The 15,893-nt window shown below is 38.0% G+C and overlaps 1 protein-coding gene across 1 annotated transcript in view; it reads right to left on the reverse strand.

Moving 5' to 3' along the window:
- LOC115295920 (vesicle-associated membrane protein 714-like) overlaps window positions 1-15,893 on the reverse strand; it is a 30,253-nt gene that overhangs the window by 12,696 nt on the left and 1,664 nt on the right. The window contains exons 2-5 of the mRNA XM_029944257.1: window positions 12,339-12,409; window positions 8,096-8,192; window positions 5,864-5,965; window positions 631-789 (exon numbers count right to left, since the gene is read on the reverse strand). Of these exons, the coding sequence (XP_029800117.1) occupies window positions 631-789; window positions 5,864-5,965; window positions 8,096-8,192; window positions 12,339-12,409 (429 nt within the window). The remainder of the gene's footprint in view (window positions 1-630; window positions 790-5,863; window positions 5,966-8,095; window positions 8,193-12,338; window positions 12,410-15,893) is intronic.

Here is a 15,893-nt window from a genome sequence, read left to right on the forward strand (position 1 = left end):
TATTAAACATCTAGTTTTAACAATTATCAGCTTACAGCCAATCCTGTTTCATTTGTACCTCATTCTACTCCCCCACTCCTCAACTATTCTGAAGCTGATCTCAGACATTATATAAATTCACTAAAAATATTTTAATATGTATTTATAATAAATAATGACATTTTAAAAACATAACCATAAAACCACCTAAAAACTAATAATATTCCTTACTGTCATCTAGTATCCAAAGTTCAAATATCTTTATTCATGAAGTTGTAAGTTCTCATTTTTAGAGTTTGCTTGAATCAAATTTCAAATAAAGACCACGCAGCAAATGATACACCTAAATCCATTTTTTGGCAAGTTCTCCCTCTTTTTTCCCCTTGCAATTTATTTGTTGACTAATTTGTGTGATTTTTAATGTAAGAAATACATCTGTTATGCAAAGAAGTACCTCCTACTTTAATGGGTTTTACATTTTCATTGTTTTATAATTAAAAAATATTTTATTTGCATTCCACTAATATTTTGGTAAAGCCATAGTTTGGTGACAGGATTATCTCACAGTATTCCTGGTATGTATTTCCTTTTGGCCATTTGTCTCAAGTCTTAGAGTATTGTTTGGATATAAGACAGGTGAGCGTTACTTACGGTTGTTTGGAGATCATCGGTTCTATCAGTGAAGATATTCAATCTTTCTTCACTTCCCAAAATTTCATCAATATTTTTGGACATAATATTTTTTACATCAGTTACTTGGCTCTTGAGTGTAGACATCGAGCTATCACCTTGATTTTTATTGTATTTCATCTATATAGAAGTGAAATATAATACAAATATTATTTTCTTTTTTCTTTCTTTTATGTTTATTTATTATTAATACAGAGATAAAACAGAGCATTAGTGGGGGAGGGGCAGAAGGAGAAGGAGACACAGAATCTGAAACAGGCTCCAGGCTCTGAGCTGTCAGCACAGAGCCTGACGCAGGGCTCGAACCCACAAACTGAGATTATGACCTGAGCCGAAGTCGGATGCTTAACCAACTGAGCCACCCAGGTGCCCCACAAATATTATTTTCTACAAATGAAATCTATGATAATATATTGTACACATTATGACAAAAGTATTGAAGGCATATTTCAATTGTATTTCAGCATAAGGAATCAACTAAGCTTCAAATTGTCTCACCTTAATTTTGCTAAGAAAAGAGGGGAGAGTGGATAGAAGAGTGATATTTTAATATATTCAATCAGTGGTGGAAGTCTTTTTTAAAATTTAAGCTGTTTATGTATATATTTATATAGACTTAAAATAACTTTTTTATAGTTTATTTTTGAGACAGAGAGAGACAGAGAATGAGTGGGGGAGGGACAGAGAGAGAAGGAGATACAGAATCTGAAACAGGCTCCAGGCTCTGAGCTGTCAGCACAGAACCTGAAGTGGGCTCAAACCCACAAACCACCAGATCATAACCTGAGCTGAAGTCGGACGCTTAACCGATTGAGCCCGTTAGGCACCCCTATTTATACAGACTTTTAAAAAGAAGTTTTAGGGGTGCCAAGGTGGCTCAGTCGGTTAAGCATCTGACTTAGGCTCAGATTATAGTCTCACGGTTGGTGAGTTTGAGCCCCTAGTTGGGCTCAGAGCCTGGAGCCTGCTTTGGATTCTGTGTCTCCTTCTCTCTTCCCCTCCCCCCGTCATGCTGTCTCTCTCTCTCAAAAATAAATCAACATGAAAATTTAAAAAATAAATAGAAGTTTTAGGGTCATACTAAAATTGAGTGGGAAGTACAGAGTTCTGACATGCCCCTCCTCCCTCCTGGGACCCCTCCCTCTCCCCAAAGCTCCCTATCAACAACCTGCACTAGAGTGGTACCCTTGTTATAGTGGATGACCCTACACTGATGCATCATTATCACCCAAAGTCCATAGTTTACATTAGGTTTCACTGATGGGGTTGTACATTTCCTTGGCTTGGACAAATGTATACTGACACGTATTCACCATAATACAGGATCATACAGAACAGTTCCCCTGCGCTTACATTCTTGTGTTCCACCTATTCATGCCTGCCTTCTCCCTAAGTCCTGGCAATAACTGGTCTTTTTACTGTCTCCATAGCTTTGCCTTTTCCAGAATGTCATATAGTTGGAACCAAGTATTGGCTTTTCATATTGGCTTTTTTCACTTAGTAATATGTATTTTTTTAAAGTTCATTTATTTATTTTGAGAGAGACAGAGACAGCTCAAGTTGGGGAGAGGCAGAGAGACAAGGAGACAATCCCAGGCAGGCTCTGCACTATCAGCATGGAGCTTGATGTGGGGCTCCACTAATGAAACAGTGAGATCATGACCTGAGCCCAAACCAAGAATCGGATGCTTAACTGACTGAGTCACCCAGGCGCCTTTCGCTTAGTAACATGTATTTAAGTTTCCCCATATCTTCCCATGGTTTGATTGCTCTTAGTGCTGAATAGTCAATTGTCTGGATGCACCACAGTTTACTTATCCATTTACCCCTGGGAAGACATCTGGGTTGCTTCCACGTTTCGGCAGTCATCAATAAAGCTGCTATAACATCCGTATGAAGGTTTTTGTGTGGACATAACTTTTCAACTTATGTAAATAACAAAGGTGCGACTGTTGGATCATATGGTAAGAGTATGTTTAGTTTTGTAAGAAACTGCCATGCTGTCTTCCAAAGTGACTGTCCCATTTTGCATTCCCATCAGTAGTGAAGAGTTTGTATTGCTCCACGTCCTTGTCAGCATTAGGCGTTGACAGTTTTCTGAATTTTGGCCTTTCTATTTAAAAAAATTATTTTTATGTTTATTTATTGTTATTTTTTTAACATTTATTTAGCTTTGAGAGAGAGAGAGACAGAGCACAAGCAGAGGAGGGGCAGAGAGAGAGAGAGAGAGAGAGACACACAGAATTTGAAGCAGGCTACCGGCTCTGAACTGTCAGTGTACGGCCCAATTCGGGGCTCAAACTAACAAACCATGAGATCATGACCTGTGCTGAAGTTGGAAGCTTAACCCACTGAGCCATCTGAAGTCTTTATTTTTTAAGTAATTTCTACAACCAACATGGGGCTTGAACCCCACAATCCTGAGATTAAGAGTCATATCTTCTACTGACTGAGCCAGCCAGACAATCCTTTAGCTCTCCCCCTCTTTTTTGAGAGAGAGAGAGAGCATGCACAAGTGAGTGTGGGGGAAAGGACAGAGGGAGAGGGAGATGGAAAAAGAGACTCCTAAGCAGGCTCCACGCCCAGTGTGAAGCATGACTCAGGGCTCCATCTTAACAACTGTGAGAATATGACCTGAGCCAAAATCAAGAGTTAAGACACTTACCTGACTGAGCCACCCAGGTGACTGACCCATTTTTCAATCAGGTTGTTTATCTTATTGTTGAGTTTTCAGAGTTCTTTGTGTATTTTTGGATAACAGATGTGTCTTTTGCAAATATCTTCTCCCAGTCTGTGGCTTGTCTTCTCATTCTCTTGATAATTTTTTGATTCAACCTGACAATCTGTCTTTTGAATGGTGTATTTAGACCATTAACTTTATTATTATTATTATGTAGTTTATTGTTAAGTTAGCTAACATACACTATATACAGTGTGTTCTTGGCTTCTGGAGTAGATTCCCGTGATTCATCACTTACATACAACACCCAGAGCTCGTCCCAACAAGTGCTCTCCTCAATGCCCATCACCCATTTTCACTGCCCTTCACCCCCATCAACCCTGAGTTTGCTCCCTGTACTTGAGTCTCTTATGGTTTGCCTCCCTCCCTGTTTGTAACTGTTATTTTTCCTTCCCTTCCCCCATGGTCTTCTGTTAAGTTTCTCAAACTCCACATGAGTGAAAACATGATATTTGTCTTTGTCTGACTGACTTATTTCATTTAGCATGATAGCCTCCAGTTCCATCCATGTTGTTGCAAATGGCAAGATTTCATTCTTTTTCACTGCTGAGTAGTATTCCTGTGTGTGTGTGTGTGTGTGTGTGTGTGCGCGCGCGCGCGTGCATATATATCTTCTTTATCCATTCATCAGTTGATGGACATTTGGGCTCTTTTCATAATTCGGCTATTATTGATAGCACTGCTATCAACACGGGGGTACATGTGCCCTTATGAGCCAGCACTCCTGTATCCTTTGGATAAATTCCTAGTAGTGCTATTGCTGGGTCATAGGGTAATTCTATTGTTAATTTTTGAGGAACCTCCACAGTGTTTTCCAGAGCAGCTGCACCAGTTTGCATTCCCACCAACAGTTCAAGAGGGTTCCCATTTCTCCACATCCTTGCCAACATCTGTTGTTTCCTATGTTAATTTTTAGCCACTCTGACTGGTGTGAGGTAGTATCTCCATTTGGTTTTGCTTTATATTTCCCTGATGATGAGCAATGTTGAGCATCTTTTCATGTATCTGTTAACCGTCTGGATGTTTTCTTTGGAAAAGTTAGGCCATTAACTTTTAAAATGATTATTGATACAGTTGGACTAATATCTACCATATTTGTTACTGTTTTCCATTCATTGTTCTTGTCCTTTGTTCTTATTTTATGTCTTCTACTTTATCCATACTAACAAAAATGATCATTACAATATAGCGTTATATATAAAAAGCTGCAGTGCAGAACAATATTAAATAATAACTTACTGAACACTTAGTCTGTGCCAGGTTCTGTTCTAAGCACTTCACAGGTATTAACTCATTTAATTCCAAAACCACCATATAAAGTAATACTGTCATCATCTTTTATTTTCTAAAGAAGAAAACAAAGACTGAGAGAAATTAATAAGGTACCCAACGTTACCTAGCTAGAGGCAAAACGGGTTCAGACTCAAGTTCCAGAGATTAAGCCTTTACCCATTGTATTAATGACCTTAGTTTTGCGAATTTAAAATGTATGTATAAACTTATATATATTATAAACACATAATTTATATAAAAGGTATATTTACATACATGTGCATATATTCATATTTATGCATATTTATATAATATATAGTTCTGGAAGGTTATATACTAAGCTGGTAAGAGTGCTCGACTCAGCGGGTTTGATAGAAATTGTAGGAGATATTCATATTTTGCTTCATTTACTTTTGTATTATTTTACTAATGAGTGTTATTTTTTAAATAAAAAAAAAAACCCTGTTCATTGGCAATTGATCAAATCCACCTTAAACAGAACCCTGATCTTGCTGGTTACTGGACCATGCAACTTATAACTGACGTTCTGTGAGTTTAGTAGGTACATGTAGAAAAGGGGAGGTTGCTAGTTGAACTGTGTCCCCCCACCCAAATATATGTTCAGTTCCTAACTCAGAAACCTGTGAATGTGACTTTATCTGGAAATAAGGTCTTTGCAGATATAACTGAGTTAAGATGAATGATTAATTTTTTATTTTTCTTTTGTTCCTTTTTTCTTTCTCTCCTTTTAAAAATGCTTAAGCTTTTTTAACCTAAGAGAATCATTTAAGTTTTGTTAAAATAATATATTTATACTCCATTCATTGGCATTCAGATTATATATATATATAATATACACACACACATATATATACATACACACATGTATATTTAAATCTCTCAAAACCATTTTTATTTTGTTAATTCTAGTATAGGAAATTCAACAACTTTTATAAACTTTCTACATATTTAATGCTTACCAGGTTAGCTTATAAATGTTAAACAGAAATTTCTTGCCCCTGACCCCCTTTTTTGGTTTTTATTATAAGCAAACAAATACATATACATTATCTAAGACTAGAAATCTCAGTTCTCACTCATCTTTACAGCTCTTATCTCCGAAGCCAAACTGACTTTTCAGCTGTTATACAACGTTTAAGAGTATAGTTGGAGGTTACATACCATATACTTCCCTAATACTTGTTGAAAATCTGCAGCAACTGCATTTGAAGGAGAAAAATGTTCTTGCGACATCAAAGGATTTCTCAGAAAAGTGTCACTAACCTATGGACATTAATGGAAATATTTAACCTATACAGATAATTTCAACTGGAGAATTACAGAGCAAATGTTTATTTGAAGCAAAATCGGGCAGAAATATGAAATAAAAGAATATTGTATTTCTACACTGTCTCTAGCTTTTTGGCAGCAGAGTCTCCTTTCTCAGTAAAATACAGTATTTATGAGAGCTGTGCGCGCGGTGTTCTCCACTGCTGCGAACAGACCATAGTCTCACATAGTGAGGCTGCAGATGGCACTTGGAGTCTTTGGTTTGTCTGAGAACTTGAGGCGAAGAGCAGATGTTCACCTCTGGGAGACAAAGACAGATGGGAGTCCATGATATTTTCTAAATAAGTGTTTTTCATTTGCCCTTCTGCTCCTACCCTCAAGATCCATTGAACGATAACGAAACAATCCCAACTAAGTGTCATGATACTAGCCGTCAAACCTCTCTGGTTGTTATAGGGCATTTCACAGTCTCAAGAAGGAATTCTTTCAATAGTTTGTATTCGATGTTATATTCCCTAGAAGTAGTGGTAAAATTTATGTGGTTGGCAATTCAGGATCATCTGGTTTCGGAAAGGTGGTAAAGTTGGGATGTTTTGTCACAGTAGCAGAGGGAGAGAAAAATTATAGTCAGTTAAATGGCTAACAGTGTTTAGCATCTAGACTCCAGTGATTGTCAAGGCATATCTGAAGAGTGACTTAACAGTATCGATTCTTATAATCCTTGATCCTATATGTGGTACAGTTTGTTGTGTTAAAGCAAGATGGCATACTAAACAAATAAAATATATGCATAATCATCAATATGAATAACTGAGTAACTATAGTATAACAGACTAATTTTTCCATTACTATTTTTAAAATTTTTTAAATTTTTAAAATTTTTATTAAAAATTTTTTAAATGTTTATTTATTTTTGAGAGACAGAGAGACAGAGCATGAGCAGGGAGGGGCAGAGAGAGAGGGAGACACAGAATCTAAAGCAGGCTCTAGGCTCTGAGCTGTCAGCACAGAACCCGTCATGGGGCTGGAACCCACGGACTATGAGATCATGACCTGAGCCAAAGTTGGCTGCTTAACTGACTGAGCCACCCAGGTGCCCTGATAATTTTTTTATTAAAATGTTATTCTGAATTAAAACTTTGTGCATAAAATTAAAGATTAATATCATTTACTTTTTTAAAGTTTATTTTATTTGAGAGACAGAGAGAGCATGAGAGAGCAAGCAAGCTGGAAAGAAGCAGAGAGAGAGGGAGAGAGAAAGAATTCCAAGGGAGAGAGAAAGAATTACAAGGAGAGAGAAAGAATTCCTGTCAGTGCAGAGCCTGATGCAGGGCTTGATCTCACAATAGTGAGATTATGACCTGAGCTGAAATCAATATTTGGACGCTTTACTAACTGAACCATTATCATTTACTTTTTAAAATAAGAAACAAACATACTATTCAGGCTATAAAGTTACTAGAATAATGGGTTAGCCCTACTCTGTCTCTGAGACTGGCTTTTTTACAAAGTCTCCTTGGTTCTCATTGGAGATAAAAAGTGGGGTGATAATCAGCAACAGGTGATAGCTCCTGAGAAGGTAATTAACCTTTAAGAAATTTATAAAATCTCATGAATGTACATAAGTACATATACATAAGTATTCTATTTACCATATTTTATATTTGCTGACAATTTTCAGGAAAAACTTTCCCTAAAGGTAGTATGTCTTGATTAAAGAATTTTTTTTCATTTAATTTTTACAATCAATCCATATTTTCAACCAGAAGTGTCTTGTATATAATTATTTGTAAGTACACATGCTATTGAAAAGGTATATTAAATATTAGTAGAGTTTCACTTCTCTTTTATTTTTAAAGAACAAGATAAACACAAGGAGAGAGTCTAATAGATATGTGTGGATAGTCTTTGAAGACCTTGCTTTAGGGTTGAGGGAAGTGTGGAAACAGGGCAGATGAAGGATAGGGGTAAGAAATCTCTGAAGGTCATTAATAGCTCTGCTTTATGGACAAATCAGTGATCTGCTCTTGGTTAGTGACACTATTACTAATACAGTATAAAACAGAGACCTCATAATTTCAATAACTGGAAAAAATCCTTAAAGTAGTGTAAGAAGTTACTTACATTTTTAAGAAATGAAGATGGTGTTAAAGTATCCAAGGCATTGTCTGTGGCACATAGGTAAGTGATTCCATTGATAAAGAGAGTATGGTAGACAAAGCTTTGAAAATAATACATGAATTTACATGATAATATTGAAGAAATTAAATACCCTCACAAAGAATATAATTTTGTTTTCAAGCGCTCATTAGTAGTATACAAGCTATATAGATAACTGTTTACAATAAGAATTAGAAATCTTTCATATATGTGAAAAAATTATATTAAATCAAAACTATAAAATTTGAATATGTGTTAAATCAATAAAATGAAATGAATCAGTAAAAATGAAATACAACATAGAGAAAACTCCATACTTTAAATGGCTTTGCATTAAAATTTTTTTAAAAATGTTTACTTTTGAGAGAAAGAGAGGGGGAAACTACAGAACATGAGACGGGGAGGGGCAGTGAGAGAGGGAGACACAGAATCTTGAAGGGGGCTCCAGGCTCAGAGCTGTCAGCAAAGCCTGACGTGGGCTCGAATTCATCAACCATGGGATCATGACCTGAGCCAAAGTTGGATACTCAACCAACTGAGCCACCCAGGCGTGCTCCTAAAATGGCTTTGATAGAATCACTCATTTTATAACTGAATCAAGATTCTCATCTTGATCAAATAGAAAATGCTTTGTTCACTAATTTTTACTATCCCTCTGTCTTTAGTAGACATATTTAATTTTGGTACTTTTGGCTTTCTATTGTGATAGATTAGAATTTAAAAGTTGTAGCCATTTGCAACTATGTGGATAGAACTAAAGGGTATTTTGCTAAGTGAAATTAGTCGGAGAAAGACAAGTATCGTATGACTTCACTCATATGAGGACCCTGAGATACAAAACAGATGAACGTAAGGGAAGGGAAGCAAAAATAATATAAAAACAGGGAGGGGGACAAAACATAAAGACTCTCAATATGGAGAACAAACAGAGGGTTCCTGGAGGGGTTGTGGGAGAGGGGAATGGGCTAAATGGGTGAGGGGCATTAAGGAATCTACTCCTGAAATCACTGTTGCACTATATGCTAACTTGGATGTAAATTTAAAAATGAATAAATTATTAATGAAAAAAGTTGTAAACTATAATACTAAATATTCTGAAGAACCAGATGAATTGGGGAGGGGAAATTAAACTCCCCTATAGTATGCAAAAGTGTATCTGATCTGACCTTTTGTGGCTTCTCAGAGTCACATATTAGCAAGCTAGAAGACTCCTGGAAAGTGCCTCTATCTTTACTGCCCAACAATCTGGAAAATTTAAGAATATGGCAACAAAAATAGTTGCTTGGTGCCTAGACTTTCATCTAGTCATTGTGAACACTCTATATCCAAATGGTTAACAGGCAACAGACCTGGTCAAATGCTAAACTAGATATATACAAAAGAGATGAATCTTAGAAACAGGTAGAAAAGATAATCCCAGAGGCAGCAAATGTAAAATGTGTGCCCTTTCAATGTAAATCCTTCATGTTTATCATGAATACAATATGCTACATGTATATATATATTTTTTTGCTACAAATACTTTTAGTAATGATATTGTTATACACATAATCTCCATTTGGAAAATATTTTGATTTCTAAATTGGGAGGAGTCTGTGGGAAAAAAAAAGGAGCTAATTCTATCATCTCTCTGAAAGTTATAGGAATGATTTGAAGTAAATTGATATTGGATGTCTGGGAGGAGATATTTTAAATTTATGCTTAGTATGTTATTACTGAGTGACATTCAGAAACCATCTTTAGGGGCACCTGGGTGGCTCAGCTGGTTAACTGTCTGACTCTTAGTCTTGGCTCAGGTCATGATCTCATGGTTTGTGAGTTGGAGCCCTTGCGTCAGGCTCTGTGCTGAGACTGCGGAGTCTGCTTGGGATTCTCTCTCTCTCTCTCTCTCTCTCTCTCTCTCTTTCTCTCTCTCTCTCTTTGTCCCTTCCCTGCTCACACTCATTCTCTGTCTCGCTCAAAATAATAATAATAATAATAATGACTTGTCTTTTAAAAAATCATCTTTAAAAGTTAAAAAGCCTTGGGGCGCCTGGGTGTCTCAGTACTTTAAGCATCTGATTTTGGCTCAGAGCATGATTTCAGAGTTTGTGAGTTTGAGCTCTGCATTGGGTTCTGTGCGGACAGCTCAGAGCCTGGAGCCTGCTTCGGATTCTGTGTCTCCCTCTCTCTCTGCCCCTCCCCTGCTCATGCTCTGTCTCTGTCTCTCTATCTCCCTCAAAAATAAATAAACATTAAAAAGAAAAAGAACTTTAGAAGTTAAAAAACCTTGAATCCCTGACGTTCAGGATATACTGGTAACTAACAAAAGCGAGATGAGGAAAAGTATGTATGATGTATTATCACTTACCTATCATTCTCATGTTCTTCCTTAAGGGAAGTGAACATATACATGCATGTTTCTCTTGTAGGAAAAAAAGCAAAGAAAAAGACAAACTAAAACCATTTGTCGAAATGGTTACCTGTATGGGGGAGAGGCAGAACAGTGCAGAGAGGAAAGAATGAAAATTAGGCTTCTTCAAGGAAACTTGTTTTCTCAGGCTGATTTTGGAATCACCTACATGTTTTCCCTAATTATAACATGCTATTAAATCAAACTTTAAAAGAGTAATGCATAAAAATTTAAAAACTCCCCACAAAGACAAAAATGAACTTAACTTTGCATCGAGTAACCCAGACAAGAGATGATGGTGGTGTGGTTCCTACAGGAGCGGTGGAGGTGGTCAGATTCTGGATATATTTGGAAGGTAAAGGCAACAGGATTTGCTGACAGACTGGATTTGGATGTCAAAGAGACAAAAGCCAAGAATCAGAAAAGTTTCAGGGCCTGAGGAACTGGAAAGGTGACATGTGGAAGACTGCAGCGGGAGGCTTGGTTTTAGACATAAGTTTGCGACATCAGACGTCCAACAGAGAAGTGGAATAGGCAGTTGGAGATACGAATCAGGAGTTCAGGAAGAGGTCTTCAAAGGATTCAATTTAGAATGCACAATATAGGTAAATAAATTGTAGATGAGAGAGGTGTCTTTTTTGAAATCACACTGGCTAAGAAGTGAAAACAAAACTAGAATCTCCCCATTTTGCACTCCCCAATCAATCAGTGGCTCCAGGGTGTGGGCAAGGAGCGTCAATAGCTGCTAGCATGGCCAAAGGAGACAGAAGCAGACACGGGTACGATTCCATGCAAAAAACACTTACAGTTTTGCTGAAGGGATCAAGCTGGTGGATCCAGCTGCTTGAAACGTGGTAAACTACATTCTGAATATGCAATCAGCAAAACCAGAGTGTGAGGAAACTCTACACTCCACAGATTCTTCAATTATAAATTGTAAGGAAAAGAAAGGCATGGAAAGGGAAAATATAAAGAGATTTAAAAGGCACCAGAAGGAAAGAGCAGGCAGGATTAGGTGCTCGTGTCTGAGGCTGCATATCTAGGTTGAGGCAATGAAGAAACAGGGTGAGCGAGGGTACAGAAGTTGGAACATTGGCTGGTTTGGGGGAGAGGGAGGAAGCAGTGGATGGAACAGGGCACATGGCGGGGGGGGGGGCAGGGGCCGGTTGGGGATGGCTGGTAGTATTCTGTATTTTTGACGGGTGGTAGCTGCAGTTGGTGCGAAGATTCCCTTGCAAAGCTTCATAAAGCTATACTTTTGCTTGATGTGGTTTTTGTATTTTGTTTTTTTTTTTACAGTATAAAGGTTAAAAGAAACCCAATCTTAAAAAAACCAATGGTGAGTCTAAAAATAATAGATGCTCTCTTATTCCCCACCTGTTCTTTTACTAGCAAAATGCTTTCAAGACAGGGTTAGGCCATACCATGTAATACCTCATGTGTAGCTTAGAGTGGTCTTATTAAAGAGTTTTCAAGTGGACGTTTCCTTTTTTATTAAAGAAATATTTTGGGTATACTAATGAAGTAGAAGGAGTAAGATCACACGAACACTTTAGACCTACCATCTGGTGAAAATGTTACAGATACCATTAATGGCCCATGTATATACCCTTCCCCAACTTCATTTTTCTCCCTTCCCTTTGCAGAGGTAACCACAATCTTGAATTTGGTGTTAATCATTCTTATCTGATCTTATACTTTTACATATAGATGTTCTCCCTTCTGAGGGTTCAATCGAGAGCATGTGCAACCAAAATTTTTTTCTCATGTTATTATTATTGTTAAAAAGCAGACCTTTATTAGACTGTAACCTACCTTCCCATCTGCATGATGGTCTTGGGCTCAGCTCTTAGAAGCACCAGTCGAAGCACTGTTGCTGCTGCTTCCTAAAAATAAATGACTAGCATTTACTTTGTGGAAGATAGTAGTGCCTTTCATTATTCCTCCTTCTACATTTACCAATGCTCTCGTTGGTTTATTAAAGAACAAGTGTTCACGAGGAGAACCAATGGGTAGTCATAATGCATGATGAAAGGTAAGTTGTAAAATATTCATTTGAATCAGAAGGAAAATGTTAAAATTACACAAATATATGTTGTGTGTATACTTACACGTGCAAATGCAGGTTGCTTAGAGTTACAGTTTACATATGGCTTTAAGGCTGGGAAGCACTACCTAATCAAGTATGTTTTCAGTGTCACCAAAATATATAAAAATGTTAATGGGTTAAAAGTATTCAGTTCTTATACTCTGAATATCCTAAGCAGTCTTCTTTCTTTCTTTTGATTAAGAGAAAAATTTTATTCCATATTATTTACTGATCTCTTTCTATGAAAGAAATAATTGCCAAGATCCCTTATTATCTGTTTCTTGTAAGGCTCATTTTCCAGGGGAAAATGTGTGAGGTGTTAACGATTATCCAGAATATCTTAAATATAGTTAATTGCATGGAGTCCTATTAATTTACTTTATAAGTGTGAAAGGAACCTAAAAGTTACCTAGGAAGACTTGAATAGTCACATTCCTAATTAACTTTTCCATTTCCACTAAATGACACTTGAAATAAAAACTTTTGGGGAGGGAAAAACTTATTATTAATAGTAGAAAGTAAAACTTGACATTTTTGGTGTTGCCTCAACAATCTAAGCAGTATTCTCCAGGGAAAGATTTCCTATGAAACACAAAAAATTAAGGGAATACATAAACTTTCAGTTACTATATTATCATCACTGGAACATTCCCCTAGCTTTCACCAAGTGTCCTTTTTAAGTTATATAAACAAGGAAATCATAGCAAATTCTGAAATAAAGTGAAAGGCAGCGGTGAGGCAGTAACAACTGGGAGAGTGAGCTCTAGCTCTATTTCTGGAATTACTGTGCTGCACATCTTAAGAATGTGACTTGTCTGGGTCTGTTTCCTCATGTAAAGGATGAAAGAATTGGGCAAGATGCTCTCTAGCGTCCGGTCCAGCTCCAGGACCCTATAACAGCAGTGGTTTGACCTCACGATTAAGCTTTGGTAGGTAACTAATATTTTTCTAATGAATGTAAAATATTTGTGATATTAATATTTAGCACTGAGGAAAGACATGGCAGACTGTTCCTTAAAGCTCCTTGTCAGCCATTTCCTTCCCCTTGGTCAGCTTTTTGCACAGCAGTCATGTGAACCTTTAATCTTGTCCTCCAATTGTATACTGTTCTGGCCAATTCCACTCTCTTACCCTCCTGCCTGCTTCGTAAAGAGAGGCCTTATGCCTGATGAATTGCTTCAGCTTTCTGTCTCTCTCCTTACTTAATTGTTTGTTTTAAAGTTTATTTATTTATTTTTGAGAGAGAGAGAGAGAGAGAGAGAATGACTAGAGGTGGGGCAGAGAAAAAGAGGGAGAGAGAATCCCAAGCAGGCTCTGCATTGTCAGTGTGGAGCTGAATGTGGGGCTCTAACCCATGAATTGTGAGATCATGACCTGAGCTGAAATCGGATGCTTAACAGGCTAAGCCACCCAGGCACCTGTTTTGTGTTTTTTGAAATGTTTATTATTTTGAGAGACACAGAGAGTGTGAGCAGGGGAGGGGCAGAGAGAGAGGGAAGGAGAGAATCTCCAGCTGGCAGCACAGAGCCCTACTTGGGGTTCGATCCCATGAACCACGAGATCATGACCTGAGCTGACATCAAGAGTCAGACGCTTAACCTACCAAGCCACCCACGTTCTCCGATTAATTCTTTATTGAGAACCTACAATATACTACGGATCATACACTGCAAAGACGGAGATGCCAGTCCTGTCTTGAAGGAGTCTGATGGCAGTGGCAGGTCAGAAAAAGAAGATTCCAATTCAGCCTGAAGTAGTTTCTTAAAGATATGTAAATTACTGTAGGCATAGAGAAGGCTTCAAGGAAGAATTGAGAAACGTGTCAAAGCCCAGAAGAGGTTACACTGCTAAAAAGTGGAGAAAAACAGGTTCCAGGGAAAGGGAATTGGAGGTGCAAAGGGAGACCTTGGTGAGATCAGCATGAAGTTCAGGGTAGCTGGAGCACAGGATGTTCAGGAAGAGAAGGAGGCAGTCGTGGAAAAGCTCTACCAGGGAGGGCCCTGAATGCCAGGCTAAAGGAGTATGGGCTTTATTCTGAAAGTAATCAGGTGCCACGAAATGATTTTAAGCAGGTGACATCATATTTGCTTTTAGGAACAATCACTTGGGTAGCAGTGTGGAGGTCAGTTCTGAGAAGGACAAGGCTAAGTCTGGGAGATCATGCCCAAGAGGTATTTTTTCCTTTTCATTTTAAGAATTTTATTTACTTATTTATTTGTTTATTTTTTAAGAGAGAGAGGGTGTGAGCAAGGTGCAGAAAGAGAGAGAGAGAGAGAGAGAGAGAGAGAGAGAGAGAGAGCGAGAGAGAGAGAGAGAAGCAGGGCTCACTGGAAGCAGGGCTCGAGCTCATCCAACGCAGGAATCGAATTCAGGAAGTGTGAGATCATGACCTCAGCCAAAGTCAGATGCTTAACCAACTGAGCCATCCAGGCACCAAAGAAGCATCTTCAATAACTCTGGTGTCAGGGTCCAGAAGGTTCAGAAGCAAGGATTTGGTTTCAAGACATATGCTGGAAGATTGAACTGACAAAACACGATAATGAATGAACAAATGTAAAAGTGAAGAAGGAGCAGTTGATCTCCCAGTTTCCAGCTTGAATGGCTCAGTAGAGTGATTCAGCAAGATGAGAAACAGATGAGGAGGAAAGATTATTAGTTCTGGACCTGGTATGTTTGAACTTCTATTGGGCAGTGCAACTGTGGAGAGAGATTACTCTGGAAGTGGACTTGGCAGTGGTCAAGGTAAAGGTGTCCATGGGTGTGAATGAAGGTGTCAGGCTAAAAGAGGACAGAAGTTAGAGCCTTGAGCAACATAATATTTACGGGACTGGTAAAGAGAAGAGCCAGGAAGGAGACCAAGTTCTAGGTCTCTCTATCCAGACTCTTCCATTCACCAAGAGAAGGAAGATATTCCTCTAATCCAAGACTCACATTTCCACTGTTATGCTGGATTCCATTCCTTTGAGCTCCTTCAGGTCTCACTGTACTATTAACCTCATCCTCTCTTAGGTCTTCAACCTTTTCTCTTCCCCATTAGCCTACAGACATTGAGAATTTTCCCTGTTTTGAAACATGAGGCCCCTTCCTGGATACTTCCTCAGCTTTCATCCCATCTCACTCCCTTTCTAAATTCTTGTAAAGATGGTCTAACTATACTCACCCTCCTTCCTCATCGTCCATTCAGTTGGCTCAAAGCAGTCTGGCTTCTGCCTCTAACACTCCTTCCAAACTGCTAACTATATGGTCACTAATTATCTGCTGATTGTTGAGTCCAAGGAGTA

The sequence above is a fragment of the Suricata suricatta genome, chromosome 1, assembly GCF_006229205.1.
Source record: "Suricata suricatta isolate VVHF042 chromosome 1, meerkat_22Aug2017_6uvM2_HiC, whole genome shotgun sequence".
Classification (NCBI taxonomy): Eukaryota; Metazoa; Chordata; class Mammalia; order Carnivora; family Herpestidae; genus Suricata; species Suricata suricatta.